The sequence below is a fragment of the Crotalus tigris genome, unplaced genomic scaffold, assembly GCF_016545835.1.
Source record: "Crotalus tigris isolate CLP2741 ecotype Arizona unplaced genomic scaffold, ASM1654583v1 scf7180000017800.2534000, whole genome shotgun sequence".
NCBI classification, from domain to species: domain Eukaryota; kingdom Metazoa; phylum Chordata; class Lepidosauria; order Squamata; family Viperidae; genus Crotalus; species Crotalus tigris.
In genome coordinates, this window is record NW_024096645.1 from 1,883,666 (window position 1) to 1,910,573 (window position 26,908).

General features: G+C 36.3%; 1 protein-coding gene and 1 long non-coding RNA gene across 2 annotated transcripts in view; one reads left to right on the forward strand and one right to left on the reverse strand.

The window, feature by feature from the left end:
- Positions 1–2,072: 2,072 nt before the first annotated feature.
- BUB1B (BUB1 mitotic checkpoint serine/threonine kinase B) overlaps positions 2,073–26,908 on the reverse strand; it is a 30,012-nt gene continuing 5,176 nt past the window's right edge. Inside the window, 16 exon segments of the mRNA XM_039342648.1 lie at positions 2,073–2,403; positions 2,406–2,548; positions 12,263–12,369; positions 12,590–12,761; positions 14,797–14,939; positions 15,189–15,350; positions 16,293–16,405; positions 18,091–18,234; positions 19,847–20,001; positions 20,591–20,865; positions 22,010–22,112; positions 22,246–22,327; positions 23,988–24,037; positions 24,242–24,381; positions 24,489–24,598; positions 25,329–25,546. Of these exon segments, the coding sequence (XP_039198582.1) occupies positions 2,354–2,403; positions 2,406–2,548; positions 12,263–12,369; positions 12,590–12,761; positions 14,797–14,939; positions 15,189–15,350; positions 16,293–16,405; positions 18,091–18,234; positions 19,847–20,001; positions 20,591–20,865; positions 22,010–22,112; positions 22,246–22,327; positions 23,988–24,037; positions 24,242–24,381; positions 24,489–24,598; positions 25,329–25,546 (2,167 nt within the window). The 3' untranslated portion in view covers positions 2,073–2,353.
- Positions 19,991–24,477, forward strand: LOC120307668. The gene is made up of 2 exons (XR_005556599.1): positions 19,991–20,128; positions 24,222–24,477. It is a non-coding gene; the product is annotated as an uncharacterized LOC120307668 (long non-coding RNA).

The window sequence follows — 26,908 nt, forward strand, 5'->3', positions numbered from 1 at the left end:
ACTGGCTCATAATTTTGATGGTTGCAATGTCCCAAGGTCATGTGATCACCTTTTGTGATCATCTGACAAAAAAAGTCAACCCAGATTCACTTTACAACTCTGTTACTAACTTAACTGTAGTGATTCACTTAACAACTGTGGCAAGAATGGTCATAAAATGGGGCAAAACTCACATAACAAATGTCTCACTTAGCAACACAAATGTTGGGCTCCTTTGTTGTCGTAAGCCAATGACTACCTGTATTTGAAGCATGTTGCCCATGACTTGGAGATCATATTTTGTTTTCAAAACTAATAGCCCCTGCAAACCTGTCCTCCATGAATTTATCTTCTCTAAAGTAACCGAATTTAGTGGTCAACACAACATCTTGTGATAGTGAAGTTTAGGACTCTATCTTTTAAAAAAGTCAGCTGAGAGAGATAATTAAGGTGTGTAAAATCACAGAAAGTCAGATATTTTTGCTCCATTATATTGGTTATACATTTTCTTTTCTACTTTTTTCAAATGTAGTGACCAAGTGTACACGTTTCAGACACAAAATGTACTATATAAGGAACTCTTTAGTTACAGATAGCTTACGCCCCATATCAGTTACTGTAATGGATTTTTTTTGTCCAAAATACATTTTATACTTAATTAAATGGACCTGTATTGGTCATTTGGTTGGCCATTAACCCAGAGCTCTTTCTAAAATGTTCACAACATCCTGTTTTTAATCACCTTGCATTGACTGGTGTCATCTCCAAATCTAACCTGCTTACTGCTTATCCTGAATCAAGCTAACTATCAACTGAATAAGCAGTTTATACATTATACACAGAATTTCAAGGACTCCATTTCCTACTTCCTTCCAGTAAGAAAACTGCCAGTAAACATTTACATTTTTCTTCTAACCAATTAGCAATCCATAAAATGATGTTTCTTTGTCAAGTATTTTGAAAGACCAAGTATACAATATTGAACAGGTCTTCTACATCCACATGTCTATGTGGACACTCTACCAGGTTTGATGAGATCTGTGCTAAGACAAAAAAAAAAAAAACTTTAAAAAAGCAGCAGTAGAAAATGCAAACTAATTTTTAAAAGATTGTCAAGATATTCACTCTTAACCAACTTTGTAAGCAGATTACCTGTATTATAGTAAGAAAATAATCTGCACTACTGGGAAATATAATATGCACCGAGACCAGTCATTACCATAGGGTCATTAACTATTAGGAAAGGGTTAGCGTTAATGCCATCAATTTAGTTCATTCTTACCAACTAAATTTCAATGAAAAATATCCAAGGGTGAGATCCAAACCATCTTCTAAAGCAGTGTTTCTCAACCTTGACAATTTTAAGGCATGTGGACTTCAACTCCCAGAATTCCATAGCCAGCATTGCTGGCAGTGGAATTCTGGGAATTGAAGTCCACATGCCTTAAAATTGTCAAGGTTGACAAATACTGTATAAAGGAATCACCACAGGAGACAGTAAGCTGCTGCAGAATAAGTGTTGGCAGCTTTCCTACATAAAATTGGCATGTTCTCCATTAGCAGATTGCAGCTTCCATCTATAGTCAAATGTAGAGATTTATCCTATGATTTTATAGGTACAGAATTAACCTGTACAAATTAGAGACAATTTAGACTGCCAAATGAATGTATTAATATTTGAGGAAGAGATCCATGGCAATCAACGATCTAATACTGCTACTGACATAAATGTTACTGCCCAAAGTAGAATTTTCTTCATGATCCAAATAGCAGCCTAGGCAGCAGAAGTGGAGGGCAGTACTAATGCAGAGGCAAAGGAATAATTTTGCCTTCTCCCTTCCGCTAAAAGTAGAGAAATGCCAATTATGTAACTAACACCACATCAAAGAGTTGGCATTTTGCCTCTCCCAGGATTTTTTTTGATATATAGTTTACGAACATGTTCAGATAAACCTAGCAATCCAAACAGATGCAAAAAACTAGAAAGAATGTCAAAAAAATTTCGTTCATCCAATAATTCTAGAAATTTTCATAGTGGCAACAAAACAGTTTTACTGAACAGTGATTACACAGAAAGAATACAAACAAACAAGTGATTTACAACAGTTTAAGGATGAAAAAGTTAAGATATTACAAAGCAATCAATTTGGGACATTTATAGAGAAGCAAGCATAGAATACTACCAATAGATAGCAACTGTACATATTCTTAAGGCATCAGCTAAGCTTCATTTGACAACATATGAGAAAATAATTGTGAAAAATGTTCTTATTGTTTACACATCTAACAGGAAGATCAAGCATGAGCTTTCATTTGCCTTAGGTGGTACAGAGGGGAATAGAAAAGTAGGGAGATATTAAGAGGGGCACTTTCTCTATGTCAGAATCATGTCTCCAACATCAAGGAAGTCTTCCAGCTTAGTATGAAATCACAAAGGCGTCCGGGGAAAGAACCATCAAATGAACTGCTCAGCTCTTCTCTGAGATCTTGCAGAAGAGGCACAGTAGATTTCCCATTTGGATTCAGAATTTTGTCAAAGAATGTATTCCACAAATCACCAACAGTGAACCTAAACAAGAAGAAAAAGGTGCTTTTTTGAGAGTATTCTGCATACTGCCACTTCCAGATTCTTATATAAATTAGCACTTTCTCAGTTGTCCTTGAATGTAGCCATAAAGTTCTCACTTAGATGTAGATGCTTTATTATTAATTTCATAAACCACATTATGAGACATATGTTAGTAGTTAAATATGATGAAATATACAGAAACTTTGAAAGTACTGAAATTATTTGTGGATATTATGCCTTCTACTCATTATGAAAAAAAATGGAAAGCTGGCACAAGAAGTAATTTATTTCTAAACATGAACTGAATTGGATCCAGAGCATAAAATTATGAGTTAATATTAATTGCTATGGACATGTAGGATTTTATGATTTCCAAAAAGGTTGTTCATTTCAAAAGTGAAATACAAAATTTCAAATATTACATAAACACATCTCAATTCAGAAACACAGTAAAAGATCTGCAGAGATCTCATAACAAATAGTCTAATTGTTTAAAACTACAATACTGTAAATAGACTTTAAAAAATCTACTTTTGCCATTTATTTCATTTTTCTATTATTTCATTGCATTTGTTTATTCAAAGGGCAAGTTTTGATACAGATAAACAGCTCCAAGATATGAACACTGATACAGTGCACCTTCCTGAAATGAACCATTTTTTCCTAAAATGAAGATTGTGTACTATATTTTGTTTCTACTGACTAGTTTTGGAAAAGGGGAGGGGGTGAGTAAATAATACAAAATCACAATTATGCACACATTGAACATTGCCACAAAAATACCCTCTTGCATGTCTGTGCCTGCTGAAAGAAAGAGCAACTCTCTTTCTATTTGGTCAGCATGGAGATACAAGTCATATTTTTTCTATTAGTTTTCAGTTATTTTCTGCAAACAGGCTGCTAATAAGGAATTGAATCCCTTACTTTGTAATAATATACAGAATATAGAGATCAGGTGGATTAGAGGAAGGATAAAAAACCCTAGCTTTGCTGGCTGAGGAATTCTGGGAGTTGAAGTCCACAAGTCTTAAAGTTGCCAAGGTTGAGAATCCCTGCCCTATTTCTTTCTCACCAAGCTGTTCTTTGCTGTCCAAAATTCTTGATTTAAACTATCAAATAGACCTGGATGACTGAGAATCTCCATAGATATCAAATAGATTGTTAACCTCAGGAGGCAGGAGAACAAATTATAAACAGCAAAACTATTTCTCAGTTTAAATGGAGTTGGGATTTGAATTTCCCCACCACTAGGTCAAAAAACCCTCTTCATCTGAAGGGCCAGAATAATTCATGTTGAAACAAAAAGCATGGTAATTGAAACTGTAAACCCACATGTAATGTAATGTAATGCAAATAAGTTTATTTAGGGAACTAATGTGCTTAGGCAGAAAAGAGAGCATTATTGGGAACACTTTAAATTTATCTAACTGAAAACCTTCCATCTGTGCAATATAAGCATCAATTTAGGGACAGGAATAAGGAGTTCCTGCACTATTCATGCAAGTATTTTAGTCGATATTCTGAACAATCTGATCACCACAAGCATATTGCTTAGATCTGCTTGAAAACTCTTCATATGAATTTCATTATCCAGAATGAAGCTGTTGATGCATATTCATCTATTTAAAGCACACCCCTAAAAGGAAGCACTATAAAAAGGCAACCTTGTTTTTTAAAAAATACCAACAGATTATCTATATTAAAACTGAGTAACTTAATTTATCAAATATGAGTTATCATGATGACTTATAGCTCTAAGAAAGAAACCTGTAGGAAATAAGAATTTATACATTCCCTTGACTGTATACATGATAAAAATAAGTACTCTAAAATAAAGTTAAAGGCAAATAAGTATATAAATTGACAATTTAACACTGCAGATCAGAAAGAGTTCAGTAGGATAGCTCTTGGTACATCTCATGATGGCTTAAATCATCCAAGAAAAGGCTAATACAGACACCCCAAATTTCATGCTATTATTCTGAAACCCAACATGTGATAAAAAGGTGAGTAGAATTCAGGCCAACTGAAATGATTCAATGATTCAATCAATCAATATATACTTTGTCTGTACTCCGGAGAACTGATGATAAAATACTTACATTATTCTGTGAAACGTGTTAGGTAACAGCAAATTCTTCAAAACTAATCTGACCAGCTTTACAATTAAACTTAAAATGTAAAGTTTATTTAATTAAAATAATTAAAGTTTAATTAAATTTAAACTTATATTCTGCCTGCTAAAATCCAATGATTTCCATTACCAGAAGTTCTCCTATTTATCCACCATGAACCTCAAGATCAAATCTGTTTGTAATGCACTTTTCTAAACCATCTGAACTGTTTTCCTTGCACTCCATCTCCCTCATCCAATTGTTATGTTCAGGTCTGTCTCCGGAGATCAAGTCTCCTGTCAAAGGTACATATTCATACTCATTCTCCTCAAGGTTAAGAGCCTCAGCAGGACATTTGTAAGTGGGAAAAGAGGTTGCCTCAAATTACAATTGTCACAGACATCACTAAACAATAGCTCATATATTACAGGTAGCCCTACTTCCCATATACACAAGCTGCTATATGTCTCTAAAAATGTAGATCTAGTTAGTTTGTAAAATATTTATCTTAGTATTTTTCTCCTCTATCCTCTTTTATCAAATTAACAGTATGTTTGTGAAAGTTTTTTAAAAAGTTTTGGTTAAAAAAAAATAACATTTTCTCTCAGTTATAAATAAAATTATACTAAATGTCAACAGAAATGTTACACATATGTTGGTAAGTAAGTTCTCTAAAAATGAATCAATTGTTCTTCTACATTCTCACACATTGAGTTACCTATTAACTAGCCATAAACTTTCATCTCAGATTTTCATCTCATTAAACTACCCAAGCTATTAACTAGCTCTAAGTTTCTTGAATGTCCTAGGCATTCATTATTCCCCAGTTAAAGCCATACTGTATGGATAAAATGACCGATTAGCTATAAAGGGGGGGGGGAGGAATTCTGCTGAATTGGTAAGGGATCTGGCTCAAGCAGTGCATGGAAGGGAAGATAATATAATTTAAGAAAAGCAGTTGGAAATACAGTAGAAAAAGACTACTGTAGGACAGTAGCCACTAATCTACAGCTAAACTTGGAAACAGCACCAAATATTAATTACTTATATTAACAAAGATCAAGTTAACTAAGAATAAACAAGTAATACTCTCTATGTTGTAAAATGCTGAATTCTGATTTTATATCTTTTAATGCATATGCTCAAGAAAGAAGTGATATAGCAAATTTAATTTCAAGCCTTCAAGCCCGGGAGCATTCTTTGTAATTTATCTTGCCAGTCATTCCATGAGCTCCATGATTGTATGGGGGACATAACTTAAGTTTCAAATTTAATACATTAACCAGTATACTATACTGGTTAAACAGTAGATTACATTGATTTTGAACAGAGGTAAGAAGCAGTTTGCATCAATTTACTCAGCCCTTAAGCAACTGAGGTTATACCACCTTACTGGTCTGGGCAGCACTACTACTTGAGGTGGGGTTATCCCTGTCTTATCCTAAACTTCTCAACGCTGGAAAAACCTGTTCCATAGCCCCCATATAGAACATGGGGTCTCACTTCAAGAAGGGATTTTTAGAGGCTACTTAAATAGTATTTTTACTCCATCGTTTGTCCAAACAGCACAAAACAGTGTACAACTACTAGCCCCAACTACTGCTATCCAAAAGAAACTAAGTTGACAATGCAAATACATGAGTTCATGAAAGTCTGTGCAGTTAATCAGGAATCTATGCTATCCACCGGAGAACTACAATATCTTGGAAGAATCTGTGAGCATCAGTGCAAAGTGAAGAGTCACACATACCACTTCTAGCTAACATGGCCCCTCCTGAAGGACAAAGATGTATACTTCAAGGACCTCATTAAGTTCTCCATATATTTCAGTGTGGTTAAGCATATAGTGAGTAATGATATTGTACGCCGCCCTGAGTCCTTTGGGATTGGGCGGCATATAAATATTTGTAAATAAAAAATAAAATTAAAAAAAAAATGTCTCCAGTTTTTTTCCCCCCTCAAGTGTATCACCTGGGCATGCTACTCAAAGCCTATGAAGAAACTTTATCCCTGCTTTAGAGTACTTGAAACAGTTTCTGGAATAAGCTATAGGGCTGTGAAAGCATCTGTTTATTTTGGCCTCAACAGGCAGACATTGATTTTTCAAAGACTACTTTGCTTTCAAATGGCTGACTGCCATATTCCCACTATTAAAAATTATTATAAATGTTTCTGGTACAGATATTTAGCAACAAAATGTTTGTGTTTTCCAGGTACTAGATCAGGGGGTAGGCAACCTTGGCTCTTTTATGACTCGTGGACTTCAACTCCCAGAATTCCTGAGCCAGCCATGCTGAGGGGAAAAGGAGAGATTTCCAAGCTGAGCCATGCTGGCTCAGGAAATCTGGGAGTTGAAGTCCACGAGTCATAAAAGAGCCACAGTTGCCTACCCCTGTACTAGATCATTCTTTGGCTAAATGCAAAGTATAGGAAGAAGTAAAAAGCCATAATATTGTGATGGGTAGCCTCTAGTTTCTACTTCTTGAATGGGGAAGGTCCAATCCGTCCACTCTTTTGGTTAAAGGGATTAACTGTTTTTGCTGTAGAAGGCAGTTGTAGTTAATCCTGTTAGTTAGTGACTGGATTCATGTTATGCTAAGACATAATGTGGTTCGCTTGGTTTTGGCTAACTATGCTTACTCAACAAACCATGGCTAAAACAAATAACAATTTTGTGCATTCAAGAATGTGTTGCAATTAAGAAACATGCTATCTCCATTGGTATTCTTTTATCTTTAAGAAGACCTCAGCAGCACTTTGCAGTGACAGCTATGCATCTGTCACTGCCATCAGTTTATTCAAGATACCTTTTAAAAAATAGTCTGTCAAAGTTCAACAGATATAAATTAACAGAGTTCAGGAAAAAGTGTATTACTATTTGATTAACAAAGAGGCCCATTTATTTTTGATATTCTGTCTGTAAATATATTAGGGTTAAATTATAGACTCAGCAGGATATAACTGAGCACACAAAATGTCCCTGAGCATTTTTTTCACATTGCAATTCTACATTAAAGTTAATACCAAGTTTAATATTTCTATTAAAAACATGAAATAACTTTTATTTTCTCACTTCATTGTTTAAAAGACATTTAAATTATTTGACATCTTAGCAGTATTTGTTTAATCATAATTCTGGGCCACCCAACTCCAAACTACTGTTGGCAACTTTACAAAGTGAAAAAAAACCACTTTGTAAAACAAAACCCATCCAAGATAGTAAACCATTCTTCCACATCTTCCCTGCCTTAAGTAGCGCAAAGCCAGGTTTTTAAAGAAAGTTTGAACACAGGCAAGATAGTCACTACACTATACAGAAGAGGCCTACTAGGAATCTTGGCTGGTATGATCCAGGAGACCTTTTTTGCCAATGGCTCCTGCCCTTCCGAACCTTTTGCCACAGGAGGTGAGATTCGCCCCCTCTCATTTCTCTTCAGAAAAAACTTCAAAACTTGGCTATGCTGATCGAGTTGGACTCCTGAAGGAGATGCTGTTGGCTGGAGATGATTGGTGAGAAGGAACCACCATCTCTCTGTTCCAAAGACAGGGATTTTAGTTTGTTTGAATTTTTCGTATTTTAGTCTTTTTTATATTTATAATTGTAGGGATATCTGCATGCACTATCACATTGTAAGACACTCAGAGTCACCCCAGACCACAAGATGGGTGGCAAATAAATTTAATAATAATGTAATTATTACATTATATTACATTCCAATTCCCCTTTATGGATTACTGCCTTGTCGTGGCAAAGGGGCTTGCGTAACTCAATGAAGCTATAAGCTATGCCGTGCAGGGCCACCCAAGACGGACAGGTTATAGCAGAGAGTTCTGACAAAATGTGATCCACTGGAGAAGGAAATGGCAAACCACTCCAGTATCTTTGCCATGAAAACCCCATGGACAGTACTAAAAGGAAAAAAGATATGACGCTGGAAGATGAGCCCCTCAGGTCGGAAGGTGTCCAATATGCTACTGGGGAAGAGCAGAGGGCTAGTACTAGTAGCGCCAGAAAGAATGAAGCGACTGGGCCAAAGCCGAAAGGACGCTCAGCTGTGGATATATCTGGTGGTGAAAGGAAAGTCCGATGCTGTAAAGATTTTTTCTCCATAGGAACCTGGAATGTAAGATCCATGAATCAAGGCAAGCTAGACGTAGTCAAAAAAGAGATGACAAGACTGAACATCGACATCTTAGGAATCAGCGAACTAAAATGGATAGGAATGGGTGAATTTAACTCAGATGACCATCAGGTACACTACTGTGGGCAAGAATCCCTCAGAAGAAATGGAGTAGCCTTCATAGTTAATAAAAGAATAGGAAATGCAATACTGGGATACAATCCCCAAAATGACAGAATGATCTCAATTCGAATCCAAGGCAAACCATTCAATATCACAGTAGTCCAAATCTATGCCCCAACCACTGGTGCTGAAGAGGATGAAATTGACCGGTTCTATGAAGCCCTACAGCACCTTATAGAATTAACACCAAAAAATGATGTCCTTATCATCATGGGGGATTGGAATGCTAAGGTAGGAAGCCAAAAGATAACCGGAATAACAGGCAAGTTTGGCCTTGGAGTACAAAATGAAGCAGGGCACAGGCTAATAGAATTTTGTCAAGAGAATACGATGGTCATAACAAACACTCTTTTCCAACAACCCAAGAGACGGCTCTACACATGGACATCACCAGACGGTCAACATAGAAATCAGATTGACTATGTGCTCTGCAGCCAAAGATGGAGAAGCTGTATACAGTCAGTAAAAACAAGACCAGGAGCTGACTGTGGCTCAGATCATGAGCTTCTCGTTGCAAAATTTAGGCTTAAATTGAAAAAAGTAGGGAAAAGCACTAGGCCACTCAGGTATGAACTAAATCATATTCCTGATGAATATACAGTAGAGGTGACAAATAGATTTAAGGAACTGGATCTGATAGACAGAGTGCCTGAAGAACTATGGATGGAAGTTCGCAACATTGTACAAGAGGTAGCAACTAAAACCATCCCAAAGAAAAAGAAATGCAAGAAAGCAAAATGGCTGTCTGAGGAAGCTTTGCAAATAGCTGAGGAAAGAAGGGAAGCGAAAGGCAAAGGAGAAAGAGAAAGATACACCCAATTGAATGCAGAATTCCAGAGAATAGCTAGAAGAGATAAGAATGCCTTCTTAAATGAACAGTGCAAAGAAATAGAAGAAAACAACAGAATAGGGAGGACCAGAGATCTCTTCAAGAAAATTGGAGATATGAAGGGAACGTTTCATGCAAAGATGGGCATGATAAAGGACCAAAATGGCAGAGACCTAACAGAGGCAGAAGAGATTAAGAAGAGATGGCAAAACTACACAGAAGAACTATACAAGAATGAGCTTAACATCCCAGATAACCACAATGAGATGGTCACTGACCTCGAACCAGACATCCTAGAATGTGAAGTGAAATGGGCCTTAGAAAATCTGAGCAACAACAAAGCTAGTGGAGGTGACAGTATTCCAGCTGAGCTATTCAAAATCTTAAAAGACGATGCAGTAAAAGTGCTACACTCAATTTGCCAGCAAATTTGGAAAACTCAACAGTGGCCACAGGATTGGAAAAGGTCAGTTTACATTCCAATTCCAAAGAAAGGCAATGCCAAAGAATGTTCAAACTATCGCACCATTGCACTCATTTCACATGCTAGTAAAGTTATGCTTAAAATCCTACAAGCTAGACTCCAGCAGTATGTGGATCGAGAACTACCAGAAGTACAGGCAGGATTTCGAAGAGGCAGAGGAACTAGAGATCAAATTGCCAACATACGCTGGATCATGGAGAAAGCTAGGGAGTTCCAGAAAAACATCTACTTCTGCTTCATTGACTATGCAAAAGCCTTTGATTGTGTGGATCACAACAAATTGTGGCAAGTTCTTAAAGAGATGGGAGTACCAGACCATCTCATTTGTCTCTTGAGAAACCTATATGCGGGTCAAGAAGCAACAGTAAGAACCGAACACGGAACCACTGATTGGTTCAAAATTGGAAAAGGAGTCCGGCAAGGCTGTATACTGTCGCCCTGCCTATTTAACTTATATGCAGAGCACATCATGAGAAAGGCAGGGCTAGATGAATCAAAAGCTGGAATTAAGATTGCCGGGAGAAATATCAACAACCTAAGATATGCAGATGATACCACTCTAATGGCAGAAAGTGTAGAGGAACTAAAGAGCCTCTTGATGCGGGTGAAGAAGGAGAGTGCAAAAGTTGGCTTGAAACTCAACATTAAGAAAACCAAAATCATGGCATCCGGCCCTCTCAATTCCTGGCAAATAGATGGGGAAGAAATGGAGGTAGTGACAGATTTTATTTTTCTGGGCTCAAGATCACCTCAGATGGGGACTGCAGCCAAGAAATTAAAAGACGCTTGCTCCTGGGGAGGAAAGCTATGGCAAATCTAGACAGCATACTAAAAAGCAGAGACATCACCCTGCCAACAAAAGTGCGTATAGTCCAGGCCATGGTTTTCCCAGTTGCAATGTATGGCTGTGAAAGTTGGACCATAAGAAAGGCTGAGCGCCAAAGAATTGAGGCCTTTGAACTATGGTGCTGGAGAAGACTCCTGCGAGTCCCTTGGACTGCAAGGCGTTCAAACCGGTCAGTCCTAGAAGAGATCAACCCCGACTGCTCTTTAGAAGGCCAGATCCTGAAGTTGAAACTCAAGTTCTTTGGCCACCTAATGAGAAGGAAGGACTCTCTGGAGAAGAGCCTAATGTTGGGAAAGATTGAGGGCAATAGAAGAAGGGGACGACAGAGAATGAGATGGCTGGATGGAGTCACTGAAGCAGTAGGTGTGAATTTAAATGGACTCCAGAAGATGGTAGAGGACAGGAAGACCTGGAGGAACATTGTCCATGGGGTCGCGACGGGTCGGACATGACTTCGCAATTAACAACACAACAACAATAATGTAATATAGTAGGTGCCTTGGGTGCAATCCCAAAACATCTGGAGCACCATTTGAATACTATTGGCATAGACCAAATCACCATCAGTCAATTGCAAAAGGCAGCTTTACTCAGGACAGCTTACATCCTGTGACGATACCTTTAACACTATCAAATATCAATATCTGCCTTTCCCAGGTCTTTAGGAAAGACTTGATTGGTGGACAAAAATGCCAAATCCAGTCTAAATATCTGGCTGACTGTGACAAACCATAATTGATATCGAAAAAAACCTTATTCCTGAGTCCCACTAAATGACATGCTTAATCAATGGGACCCAAAGCAAGCTGGGTCTCTCAAACAACCCCATACAAATCACACAGTAATAGCCCACCTTCAAAGTGTCCAAGTTGCCTATTTGTTATGTTGATATTAAGATAAAAAAATAGTATTAAACTGCAGTTTAGTACAGCAACACCCTGAAACACAAAATGTAAAATTGGGTCCCATATACTTAAGTCCCAGGACCACACTTGGTTGTCACAATTACTTAACTGATTAACATGTTATTCTGATTTAAATTTTATGTCCTTTCTCTCAATTAATAGTATTTCTGTCATGGTGAATCTAGAATGAGAAACAAAAGGCAAAGAGTTTTTGAAATGCTAAATACTTACTGAGATAAATCTCTACTAGTTTTCCATCTGTCTTCTTCCCAATGAACTTGCAGGTACTCGCCAAACAAAATCAAATGGGTAGTGTTTGCAATGCCAAGCATGTCCACCTGAAATGATTAAAGGATTTCTATGTTAATAATAATTATCTGTAAATTTCATAATCTTGAATCATTCGAATCATATAATAAAAAAGTAATGTTTAGAAGCAGCTTGCTCCAGAAATATTACATCAACTTCAACCGTATTTTTTTCTGGGATTTTCTATTAAGACATCCAAAAATTTTAGATATTTTTAAATAAGAGTTACCAAGAAAAATGGGCTTTTACCTGATGTACTGGGGTGTTTTCATTAAAGATCTGCTGTCCAATCTGGGTGTGAGTTATTGGGAAGCTTTTCAATGAATTCACAGTTGGCTCTAGTTGTAAATCTAGGCTGTGAGAGAAATCCACTATCTTCAGAATTTTGTTAGTCTTCTCCATGGCAAATGGATTGTAAATCCTGAAGGAGAGCAGATTTGCAGTTTAATTGAATGGTACAGTATTTGCACACGTCTGCCTTACTGCTTCCCTCTAGTGTTTGCAATAAGAATTTGCTTCATTTTTAATGGTGTATTGATGTAAAAGAAAAACAAGGTTTTCCCTTCAATTAATCAATTATCTGTGGATTGTGTGCACACACACGTGTGTAGAGGTATTTTGTATTTGATGAAAATCCTGCCATAGGAAATATCATTGAAAGGAAGTCTGTGGGTAGCAGCTGAGGATAATAAAAGCAAGTGGTTGGAAGAAGGATGGATTTGTATGTATGCACGTGAAACCGTCCTCGTTACTCTGAGGCAAAAAAAGGCAATCACATCAGCCCTGTTCTCTTTTTGTTGCCTTTAAAAGATGGAGAATGAGTGTCTACAATGGAGACCTCCTCTATACATGAAAGTCAACTATGTGACCAAAGTTGCCTGAAATCAAATCCTCAGTTAGCAAAGAATATTTATAGTTAAGAATTGTTCGACTGAAGATTTCATCTTCTGCAAATGGAAGGTAAAGAGGAGGCTAAGGCTACCATACTTATCTGGAATAAGTGCCACTGAACTCCATAGGGCATTGCAGAATAATTTATCTTTGCTGCTGTTAGATGTCCACCGTGTTTATGTGCATGAAAGGGTAGTTTAAATAGAAAATGTTTGTATATGTATTTCTATGGCGATCCTCATTCATCCAGGTCATAGTTATCCCAAAGGTGCTTTTTCAGGAGGCAACTGGACTTTCTTGTTTTTCTTTGAAGATGTTTCACTTCTCATTCAAGAAGCTTCTTCAGCTCTGACTGGATGGTGGTGAATGGAAGGATTTATACTCCTTGCAGACAAGCTGGTCATAGGAATATACCGTATATGCCGGCGTATAAGATGACCCCCGTCTTCGGTGCCGAGTCGCATGCCTAGAAAGTCGTTTTATACCCTGGAAACTACCAGTATTTCCGGTGTATAAGATCACTCGGCGTATAAGACGACCCCCGACTTCGGCGCTGATTTTAACACTTGCGAAAGTCGTCTTATACGCCGGAATATACGGTAAATCCTTCCATTCCCCACCATCCTGTCAGAGCTGAAGAAAGTTCTTGGATGAGAAGTGAACCATCTTCAAAGAAAAAGAAAGTCCAGTTGCCTCCTGAAAAAGCACCTTTGGGATTTTATATATGTATACACAGATAAATACATTTTTCACATGGATGCTTTATTTTACAGTTCCTCAGTCAATACTAATTTATGAAAACTATCCGATTTTTTTTCTCTGTAAACAATAATCAAGCAAATCATGGTTTACCACAGGGTTCTGCAAACTTTCTGGGTTGGTGGCCTGGAGGGAAAGGGAGGAGCAGGGCAATGTGCGCCCACATGCATGGCAAGGGTGCTAGAGCCTCTGCACATGCGCAAGCGGGCCATGCACAAGTGGGCATGTGCATGGTGGGGTTGCTAGTGCCCGCATGTGCAAGCGGGCCATGTGCACCTGCGGCACCCGCACAGCGGTGCTAAGCACAAGTAGGGGGGTTAGGACCAGCCATTCTCGGACCCAGGGGCCAACAGGCTGCAGCCTGGTACCAGGTCACAGTCCATAGATTGGAGACCCCTGGTTTACACAATGTTTAAATTAAGTGCATTTCCTAATACAAGTTTTTTCCACTGTACAATTGATATGTGACACCCAGTTCTCCATAAACTAGAATATTAATGATTACACCTATGTGTTTGTGATCAATAACATTGAAGGTCAGAGATGGCTCCAAATGGATTGGTGAACTTCTTATAAATCTTAGGTACAAGTTAGGATAGAATACAATCAAATTTGAATTTACTGACCCAAGTATCTGTATTGTTCTTATTCCAACACCAATTTAGAATGAATTATTATAATGCTCTTATTTTTCCCTTAGTGACATACATTGCTCAAAATCAAGCTTGCATCTACTTGGAATATTATTTTAAAAAGTGCCAGTCTAAAAGCACAAAGCTTGAGGTCAATAAAGAAAGACAGCCAACCTGTCTCCCAAGAACAATGTTTCTGGATTCAGATTCCCATGGATTATTTCTGCTTTATGCAATTTTTCCACCACTTCTAGGAGGTTGTCAATGATCAGCAATATCACTTCTTGAGGGATAGCTTTATCATGCTGGATCATATCCTGGTGGGGGGGAGAAATAAAGATTAGGCATAAGAAAACATTCTACCACCCTGATCCCAACTCAGTTAATTAAATCTTGGAAATATCATGCCTACATTTAAAGCTTGCTTTTCTTAGTCATATACCTTTCTTTTTATTTTGCATCATCTACTTCAGTTCCAATGCTTCATATAGCTGTTTTACTTACACATGAAGGCAAATGTAAACAAATTGTTCAACTCCCACTCACTCAACAATGTACACACTGACCTGAACAGTGAGAGAGCATATTGTCTCATGGAGAGTCACACAGCCATTGTGATATAAGAAACAAGTGCAGTATTGACTAAAGTTCTGGTCAAATTCAGCACCTAGGCGCTCTTGAAGTAGCAATAGTATGAAGAAGTCCCATGGCACAGGCTCAGAATGTACCTGAATAAAGAATATTTACAACTATGACTTCCTAATATTCAGACCTCAACCAGCTATACTTATCCAAATTTAAGTGATTATTTTGTTATCTGATAATGTACAAACTATAGTTAATGTTCGCAGCCTAGAGTTACCTGCTTGTGAGATAGACGCTTGTATAAATTAGATAGGCAAGTAAATAAATGGTGTGTTTATGTAGCAGATAAAGTTGAGCCAATATGGCAGATCTCATTCCAGCAATTGAAATTCCATGCTTACATTGCAGTTTCACCATAGAAAGATATTCTGTGACCACTGTGCTTCACTGCCTGTAGAAAATCTGAAAACATTGCCTAATTCCACCCAGGTAACAGAGATGGGATGAGCAATTAAAATTGGATTCCCCACATCATGCAGGGAAACTACATACAAACTGAATTAAAATGAATTGGTTATATCTGACGGTATCATTCTGCTAGCAAAACATCATTTGCAATTATATGTCTTTCCAAATAAGTGAAAATGCTCCCTAGAAAAAATCTGGGACACAGTTCAGGCAGACAGAACAAATGGAAGTTTCATTCTGACCTGAACTCTTATGCTTCAGAATTAAAATACAATTTTATTTCACCTTACTTTTCATTGAATGATTTTTTTTAAAAAAAAATATAACATTACTGTTCGGCTTAAGGCAGTAGTAAAAGTTAAATCCTTTGTTGCCTTTCTACTTTTTATGGTGACGATCTTTTTGTATTTTTAACTGTTGTTTGAAAGGAATACATTTTTGTTTTTAATTAGAAAACAATCTTAGGGGCTTTGGTAACTTGTCATTTTAGAACAGAAGCAAGAGAACTGCACTGCAATTTAAAGGGATAGGTGAAAGGGCTTCATAAGTGTTCATAAGTGACTATATGGGAGTTTGAAAGAGTTAATTAAAGGATGATCAGAATAAAATAATTATACCTTTATTAAAAATGCTGCTGAATCCTTATTTGTAATGTCAGCTGATACAGCAGAGAATATCTTGTTTTGCTCACTGATCAAATACTCACGAGTAACATGGTAAGTAGCATTTCCTGTTGAAACAGAATTGTTTGCAATAACAAATCATTACTAGAACACTTCATGTTTCTAATACCTTTACACATCTAGAAATAATATTTGGGCATATGAACATTTAATTCAAACAAACCCTACATCTCTACACATCTCTAGAGTTTCTTTGTTAATCTGGAATTATTGGGAGGATAGTACAATGGATTGCATGTGGAGGGTTGCATAACCAACATCACTACTTGCATATTTATTTGTACTGTGCAATGCTTCATAAATGCTTTGAAAGAGGTACTTCAAACCTCACATGAGGACCGCACCTGCCTGCTATTAAAGCAACAGACTTTTTTCAGACTTCTGCATGAGCACAAAAGTTGTCCTTGCTTTGAAAGCTGCATTAAAGAGGCAGCTTCTTACAGCAGCATTTTTTTCTTCAAGCTCATGAGGCAGTTTGAAAAAAACCTGGAATCCTTTAAAGCAGGGGTGTCAAGCTGCCAACCCACGAGCCAGACGCGTCACGTGGAAGCCGTGCCCACCCCATTGCCAGCAATGGCAAAATTGTCCCAATACTTTGCACAACGTCACGTGATGTTGTGAGTTTGACATAGCTGCTTTAAAGAATAGTAGGAAAGCACTGTGTTTGCCCAAGATTAGAAACACCTCTCCTAAATTATTTTCAACCTTATATGGACACTGTTGCCTGCTGTACATTGATAGGATAAATGTTTTAAATATGACAAGACGAATAACTGAATTCCTTAAGTAACTTTCTGTAGTTCCCTGTATCACTGGAATTTAAGGCATCATCAATTAGATTCAGGTAAACTATTCAGTGTTCACAAAATACACTTCATCAAGTTTGTTAAAGATCAGCATCCGCATGGTAACATGGTAAATTAAAAATGAGATAAAATAAAGTACAAAAAAACCCTAATAACAATTCTAGCCTTAAGTAACAGATTAGATCTGGGTTGTACACTTTAATCCAAGGTCCAACTACTTATCTGAAATTGAAAACAATAAGAACAGATCATTTTTCAACCTTGCCTGAAGTAACTAACCCCTAATCAAATCCTCTTCCCACCCCAAACTTGATAAAATCCCTTCTTTTTCTCTATTGGCTCTTAGGGCCTACTCTGGACATATAAAACTAGTCTGTAATTTAAAGGACCAGATACTCCCCACCCAGGGTAAATTTGGTTAGTAATCAAGTTTAGCATCACAATAATACACACTAATACTGAATGCTGATAGTGTTTTTTCCATCCACATAGAATAGCTAATGAATTCAAGCAAATTGAACTAGAAGAAAAAAATTATATACTGGCTTAATTAAGTTCCCAATGTTTTATATATCACAATGCAGAAATGGCAATTTTTTGTACCTTAGAGGCAGTCTTTTGCCTTTCTGTATTGCTTATGACATCACTAGAGCAGAAGAAACTGATTTTTTTTTTCTCCTTTAGAAACCCAACATGAAAAAAAGAAAAACTGACCTAGTGGAACCAGATTTAAAAAGGGAGCATCTTCGCAAGATTCAAGTCATCCATTTTAACAAAAGATTCAACAATTCCACTTCATACATTCTAAGGGGACCGCGATTGCAAATGGGATGTGGGGTTTCATGCTGCTCATGGCTTTTCCATTCTCCTTCTAGAATTTATGATTAAAACAGATTATACCATAAAAAGATTATAACTATAATCACCCAAATTAACTTCTTTTTCCAATTCTATCCAAGGCATAAGCTGATCCTCCTGTTTAAAGCCACAAGCCTCGGTCAAGAAATCTGGAAGAGGTTGAAAGAACTGTTTGCGTCGTTCAGAATTCTGCAAACCTTCCGAAGAGTCATCTAAAAAAGAAAAAAGAAAACCCAAACCATATATCTGTCAGATAACAATTCCATACTGCATAGCAATTTTCCTTTATAACTACACAGCAATTGAATATCGCTGTTCAAATCGCAGGATGTGTTTTACATTACCAATGTGTATTTTCTTGCCTTATACTTGACAACATTGTCCAGCCTGACCTGGTATTGTACCGTTAACAATATATAACACAGCTTTGCTATGATATGATATGAAAAAGATGTAAAAATGTATGGATTTTATAAGGATCAAACTGTGTTTGATAAGATTTTGTTAACCTCAGATGAGAAATTAATTAAGAAAATGTATAATTTTTTGTTAATTTTGGAAATGGAAAGTGAACAAGTGAAAGAAACAATGATAAGATGGGCGAAAAATTTTGGATATAATATAGAACTAGAAAAATGACAAATGTTATGGGAGAGAAACTACAAACTAACAATGTCAACTTCATATAAAAACTTGTATAAAATGTTTTATAGATGGCACCTGCCACCAGCAAGATTAGCAAAAATGTTTAAAAATATGTCAGATAGATGTTGGAAATGTAAACATAATATAGGCACGTACTACCACATTTGGTGGACATGTGGCAAGGCTAAGGCTTATTGGAGAAAGATACATATGTGGTTAGAAAAAATATTGGATGAACAAGTTGATTTTAGACCTGAACTTTTTTTTACTAGGTATAATGCCTGAAAAGATTAATAATCTATATTTAATCTTACACATTACCACAGCAGCGAGAATAATTTTCGCATAATACTGGAAGAATGAAGGATTGCCATCAGAAGAAGAAATAATCAGAAAATATTGGAATGTGCAGAGATGGACAGACTAACTATGAGACTGAAAGATAAAGAAGACACAGACCACTATCAAATTTGGGATTCATTTTATTGTTGGTTAGAGGAAAGAATGAAGGATTAGGAATTGAATATGTATTAGCATAGCTAATCCCAGACAACTTGTTGATTGGAAAAATTAACATATGTTTATGAAAAAAAAAACCAATAAAATTTGTAACTATATGTATGTATGTATGTATGTATATATATATATATATATATATATATATAATACAGCTTTGCATGAACCAAGAATCCAGTTAACTTTGGGACAATGTCCAAGCATCCCTCACCCCTTCAAAGACATGAAAAAATCAGTGGGGGTGCAGAGCAGCAAAGTCAAGTTGCTCTGCTCTAAAACTCAGGGATTGAAGCCACACCATTTGCTAACTCCTGTGTGGCTCACAGACCACTAATGCTAAGAAGCCTTGCAAATAGTCCCTCAAACAGTTCCTGGTATATTGCTAATACAGTTTTCAATTATTAATTGAATCAATTGCCTTATTAATGAATTACATGTAGCAACTGTTTTACAAAAAATGAAGACTGGAGATTGAGTAAACATTGGGAGATTACTGAGAGGTTGTACCACTTCTTCCAAGGCCAGTAGCACAATACCCACCCTTAAAGAAATATTAACCAACTCCTTTTGCTGAATTGTTTGTAGAACAGTTATAAATGTATATTTATTAGGCATATGCTTTAAGCCTGGAATAAGAAATTAAGTTGTCAGTTGCAGACTCACCAGAGGCATTTTCAACATCATTGGTGATTTCATCAGTAGTGTGAATCAATTCCAGTTTCTCAGGAATTTGTTCCAATTTAACAGTAGAGATTTGTGTTGGGGAACTTGAAGATGCTGAAGATCTGGTATCTTCTTGGCTTGCCTCCAAAATTGGACTATACATAATTGGAAAACAACTGTATCAGATTTACATCCTGCAAATTTATTCAAGCTGCCAACAACTCCAAAGGCCACATATTTAAACTGGTTATTTTTTTTTCTGAACCTCCTTGCAGTTAGAAGGTAAGTGGTAGTAGAGCTGAATATCATTACTGTTTAGATGCCACTTTATTCCAGAGCTGCATATCAACTTTCCCAGCAGTTTCACATACAGATATTAAAAAGCACGGGAGAAAAGTGTTCAATGCATTATTTTTTAACATAATCTGTGAATTATTATTAGTAGCAGCACTCAAATATAATTTTGTATTGAAACTCTGCTCACGAGGCAAGGTGTAGGGCTCAAGTTTACACAGAATTTTATGAAACAGAAATTCCTGGATGCAGTGAGGATAATATATAATTCTCTTGATATTATCATGAGCAATTAGCATTTATTTCTAATTTTATAGCAGAATAGGCAAGCGATCTGGGAACCATCGTGAAAATCTGTACATTATATAGCCACCATATACGCAACCAAGACAGCTGTGTGCGCAATCCTATATAAACATTCAAAAGCTGTTGACCTCCCAACTGAGTTACCTCAGTTTTTTCACATAGATGGATTCCTCATATTGTTCTTCACAAACAACCGTTTGTTGATTCAGAGGTATAGTCTTAGATTCCAGACATTCTTGCTCTAGTTTGTCATCCAGCTGATTTCTCTGTTCTGTTATTCCATGGAAAGGTGTTGACACTAGATGGGCAGCCCTAACAAAATCACATGTGTCTTCAGGATTAGGACAAAGAGTTTTGTTCTTATATAAGCCTGTGACAATTGCATATTCACTCAAGGGTTCAATTCCTTGAAGTTCATCCTACAGAAAAATGCAAGAGATTACAGCATGACTATCTCAGAGAAGATAGATTCTGTGATTCGGATAGGCTTTGCAACACAAAATAATTGGTTTGGAATTCTATTAAAAATAGATTTATCTCCTAAATTATTTTAGCAGCAACTGTAACTTTTACATATAATTTTTCCAAAGCTCAATCCCAACACATGGAGTAGATTTTGTTAGTTATTTTAAATTGCTGTATTCTAAATAACTTTAGCCAAAAATGAATACATTGTTAAAGAAAAGGAGTTTTGATTCTTTAAAACTACCTATTTTGATAGCTGGCAAATTTCTTGTCCTGGTTCTTACCTTTTATTTGGTGCCACACTATTTTCTGAAATATACTGTTGCATAAGGTAAACCAATCAGCAATTCATATTTAATTCACAGACAGATAGATATCAATATATAGACAGATATAGATATACTGATTGCTTAACCAGAGTCAATTAACCGAAAATGCTATAAATTTGCTAACATTTGCATGAGCATGTGTGTAGACAGACAAAGACATCACCTACTAATAAAGAACTTTATCTTGGGATTGTGCAGAAAACATATAAAAAGGATTTGCAATCTGAAGCAGTTGAGCTTAATCTTAATCAGCCTTTAGAGTGATTCCAAAAACTTGAACTAATGAACCATATTTCTGGTAAAAGTGATCTATCCCTGACAGCTGCAAAATAGCAGGGGTGGGGAAAGGTCATAGTGAGCATCCCATCATGCCCTACATTTGACAAGTTGCCAGTGTATAATTTCTGGTAAATTACCATAAGTAGAATGCAGCTTTAATCAAAAATACATATATTATTTTCCAAGCTTGAAATGAAGCTTTTATAGGTAGATGAAATTTGAATTGAAAATCATCAAGAGTTGTTAAGAAACAGATAGGAGTGGGTTACAGATCCAGATCAGACAGCTGGCCCTAGGCCTTACTATGCATTTTTAAATATGTTTATTCACAGATGTAAGGTGCGAGAACCATAAATTTGTTGGCTGCAATCTACTATGCATGCAAACATATTTTTGATGAAAGTAGTATTTTAGAGGCAGGAAGATATCATGGGTCTTTAGAGCAAAATATATTCATATAATAGGCATCATACAAACTATGAGCACTTACAGAATTTTCAGGAGGTATGTTTTCCTTAGCAGTGATACTTTCTGAAAGTTTGCGGATTGCGAGGGGATGTCTACCATGTACCAGGGAAAGACCAAGTGAAAAACTAAAAGATAAAGCAAATGACACTGTTTGGATGACACTAAAAATTCACTGAATTCTAGAATCTTATTTAAAATACTGGACTTGCAATGTGCTGAAAGATATCATTTATTAGTTTTTAAAAAGTTTATATTTACCTTGCAGTCTTACTTTCTAGAGCAGATGACTCATCAAAAATAGAGAAAGGTATAGAATTCACAGCCGAAGAGGTCTCAGCATCTGAAAGATAAGCTGTTGAGTATTATGGTGGCCAGCTTAATATTTTCTATAGGCCGAGTACATTAACAATATAATTGTCAAGAGCACTTTAATATCCTATCTCTGCATTCACTGACTGTATAAACTTTTTCTGAAACTGGCAACGGCTGACAAGCAGATTGATTATAATGAAGAGAATTACATCCCACTTAAAACTTTCTACACAACTCTCATCAATTATAATTGTTGGCAATTGTCAGTCCTCCAGCAGAATAAATTAATACAGGGATCTAGAAGTTTATATCTGAATAGGCTCAAATCAAGTTCATGTGCTTAAACACCATAATCAAGTCCATGTGCTTAAACACCACAACAGTCTCAGTCTAACCTATTTAATTGCTATGAAGAAACCATATAGGAAGTAAAGCAGGTAATCCTCCCTTAGCAACCACAATTGTGGCTAGAAGTTCGGTTACTAAGCAGAAGATCATGCAACTACAACAGACCTTACTTCCTCTTCAATTGTTAAACGAAGCAGTGCAGTTGCAATGCAAACAATCACGTGAGTCCAACATATGATTTTATTTTCATGGGTCCACATTCTGCAATGACACTGTTTGCCATAAGTGATTATGAAGCGCACAAATGGTGATGATATGACCAAGAGGCACTGCAATGGCTGTAAATGCACTTAGGTCACAAAACGTCCAAATGTGAGATCATAGGATACTGTGATGGCTATAAATGTAATAATTGGTTGTAATTTTTTCACTGTTTTAACTTCAAATGGTTGCTGCACGAGGATTGCCTGTGTGTAAATCTCTTTCCTAGGCAGAGTGAGATATAATTACCATAAGAAAAAGCCATTCCTAGTCTCAATCTCTTTCTCCAAAATGGAAATGGAAATTTTGGAAGAACACAGCATTTCCCACTATTTTATTTTTAGAAAAGAAAAAAAATCCATACCATAAACTGTTACCTGGCTTTTCTACTAAAGGTCTTTAACAATGTCATTATGTGATAAGTAAGAGTTTTTCTGCCATTTTCTCTATCTTCATAAGCTTTAAAGAAAACTTTCAGTAGCTGCCAACTGCTGTTTGTACTTTGTTCTAGTCTTTTGTGTCAACACTTTCTTCAAAGACACCAGTCAGATAAATGTACAGTGTCTTCAAGCAGATTAGACACACAAAGATGATCAAATCCCTTTTCAGATAAAGCATCCACCCAGTTCTTCCAGATTCAGCCTCTTTATAAAGGAGCACAGGAAGAGGGGAAGGAGGGAACAGAATGGTTCATAAAACAGATGTTTTATGATGTTGAGATGTTTTCCCATCAGCACTATAACTTTATAAATTTGTATAAATTTACAAATATAATCTGAGATGCTGCATGATAAATTTTGGCTTACATAATGGTAAACTAGGTGAGTGGCTGTATAATGGCTACGATGGAAGCAGTATGTCCCCCACTAGAAGTGAAAAATTTCTCTCCCTGCAAAGTAAGCTAATGAAAGAAGCTTAAGTTGCAATTTGATTATTTTCATGCTCTCAGAAAAGAAAAAAAAAACCTAACTCATTTCACCAATGGATAGGAGATTCATATAAAAATACTTCCCATCTTCCCTTTGTTTGGACTCATAGTTTGGATTCTTTTTTAAAAAAAATCTATAAATATAACTTACCACTGGAGTTTGAATTTTTACACTCATTATTTTCAGCCAGCTCAAAATTGCTATAACAAGGATAGAATGTAAAACAGAAAAGAGGTTAACAAATAGATCTACTAATACTTGTTTATTTAAATGTATGTATGCAAGTAATAGCTTGTTTTAAAATTTTGAAATTCTGAATAGAATTTTGAATCATTGGCTTTTTTTTTTTTAAAGATCTCTCTCTCTCTCTCTCCCTCCCTCCAGCAAAGCAATCTTTCTATTACCTTTTCATGGAAAAACACCCTGGAAGGTATCCTTCAACAATTGCTTCAGTATCTAAAACATGTTGCTGTTCAGTTGGGGAAAATTTCAAATCCTTTGATGCAGCAGGAAATACGGCTGCAGTCTCTTGTTCCACTTGTTGCTGTGATCATTGAATAAACAATAAAAGTTTGACTATATTCATCAAGTATAATGCAATTACACAGAAGTTAAATAATAAACTTATATAAAGCCAAAACAGAATGTTACCCGAGTGCCTGATTTCTGCTTATTCTTTTCCTGCTGCTCTCTCACCACTTTTTCCATTTCTTCAATCTTTTTCTGCAACTCGGCTTTTTTTTGTGCTAAAGCCTGCAATTCTTATATGAAAGAAAAACAAGATAAAATCTTCATAGAAAAAGCGGTGTAGCAAAATCCTACAGAGGTGCACTAAAAAAATTACTTAGACTCCTAGTCTATGCAATATATAACTCCAGGAACTCAGCATCATGACACTAACAACATTCTCTAGATTTTAAAAGAGAAATTCAGAACTAGGATGCCCTGTGTGTAACCCCATTCTAAAACATAATTAAAATAAACGTATGATTTGCTAAAAGATTCCTCTGTCCCAAAATTGTTGTGTGGACAATAAGAAAAGGATTTGCAAGCTAGCATAAATATTCTGGGGTAAAAGATGGGAAAGGAAAATTGGTTATATTCTTTTTTGAATACCCAAATCTTTTAAAATCTTCCATTACTTCTTCTTTAGATAAAGATGGCTCATGCACATTATGATGCATGTCTTGTCACTTATATTTAAGGGCTCATTCGAAAATTAAAATTGCAGCATTCTTACCTCAGCTTAAGAAAAACCTCTACTGTATGTGTGTGTGTGGGGGGGGAGATCCTTTTTTAAAAAATGTATTACAATGGTAGGACAGAGATTATTTCAATTGTAAAATAATCCAAAGGTGCTTTTCAAACCTCTTTCAACCATGATGCCAAATATAACAACCTTTGAAAATGATCAGTGCATTCCCCCCAATAACTCTTAAAATATTGACATTTGGCAATTCTGGAAGTTGCTTGTAATTTTGGATCTAATACCTTCCCTTCTCTTTTTTCTGTAGATTTCATCTCTAATCTCTTCAAAGGAGAACTCCTCTACTCCAGCATATACTCTCTCTTTACAATACATAGGCTGTTCTTTCTTTTCCTGACCATCTTGATGATGGCTTTGCACACGTTGTAGTGGATCCTCCTCTTTTCCAGGTTTTCGGGCACTTAATACACAGTTAATGCTGGACTCTATTTTATGAGGAGTCCTGAAAAAAACATGGAACAAAGAGAGGATGGATCAAGTACAAATAATCAAGGAATTAGGAAGACCAGTTTGTCATAAAAGAAAAGCTACGTTAAAAAAACCCCTCTAATGAAAAACAACTGTTACAAAAACTCATAAGGGAAATTACATGGTATTTTCCCCAGAAAAATAAAAGTAAGAGCAAGCAGCTTTGGATGAGATGGTGGAGGGAACCAAGTGTGTAATTTCCAAATTGGCTTTGAAAACCTATACTCCAAATACGAGATGTAACTTCACCATAATCCCAGTTATTCCAAAGGGAAAGAAAAAACTGAATCTGGTATAGACTGATGCTTCACAAGAGAACAGGGAAACCCTTGGTTTTAAAAGGTCTGCTAAGTGCTATTGCTACATTTTGCAAGCAATTAAAACGTCAGACAATATTTGGAAAGTATTCATATAGCATCCTAACACAATACTGTTCCAGAAACCCTTCCCAGATAGACTACTTTATTCAGCAAACAATATATCCAGATAAATACACAACAATAATACTCAATAGTACAAATAATCAGAAAGAATATTAACAAAGCTAAGAAAAATAGCTAGGAACAAAACTAACCCTCTAAAATGTTTCTTGAATTATCTTTTGTCATTCCTTACAAGAAGTAGTTCCATCAAAAAGACACATAAAAAATGGCACCAACTCACTATTGAAGGAGTTAGTTACACCTCATAGAATAAGTAAAAGTAAATAAATATTTATTGCAAATTGCTCTATTCCTAAATGTTTCAAGGCAAAATTAGTCACTGCTTTTTAATCATTCTTGGGGGCTGGAAAAAAAAAGTATTAAAACATCCAGGCAGTTTTTCCTTTGACCTAGAAATCAGAAGACAATTTTTGTTTTTTGGGATTACACAAAATAAAATTGTCTTTTCAAAGGAAGATAATTGCTATATACTTTATTCTCAGATGTGTTGAGCAAAATGAAAGAGACATGGTCAGAGATCCCACAAACAAAGGTCTAATAGCAAAACCCATTACAGCAGATTTTTAAGAGTACTTTTTCTCTTACAGTTATTTAATAGTCTAAGGCAGTGGTGGCGAACCTATGGCACAGGTGCCAGAGACGGCATGCAGAGCCCCCTGTGGGCATGCGCGCCGTCGCCCCAGTTCTAGGCCTTCAGCTGGGTTTTATAAAACCTTTTTGCTTTAGGCCTCCGCCGTGTACAAAAAAAAAAACCAACAACAACAAAAAAAATCAGTCAATTTCAACTTCTTGCAGGAAAAAAAAAGATCTTGCAAAATTGGAATTGATGGATTGAACTTTTTAGTCCCACCCAGTCTGTCGTTACCACCGCAGCCATGCCCATTCAATGGGCC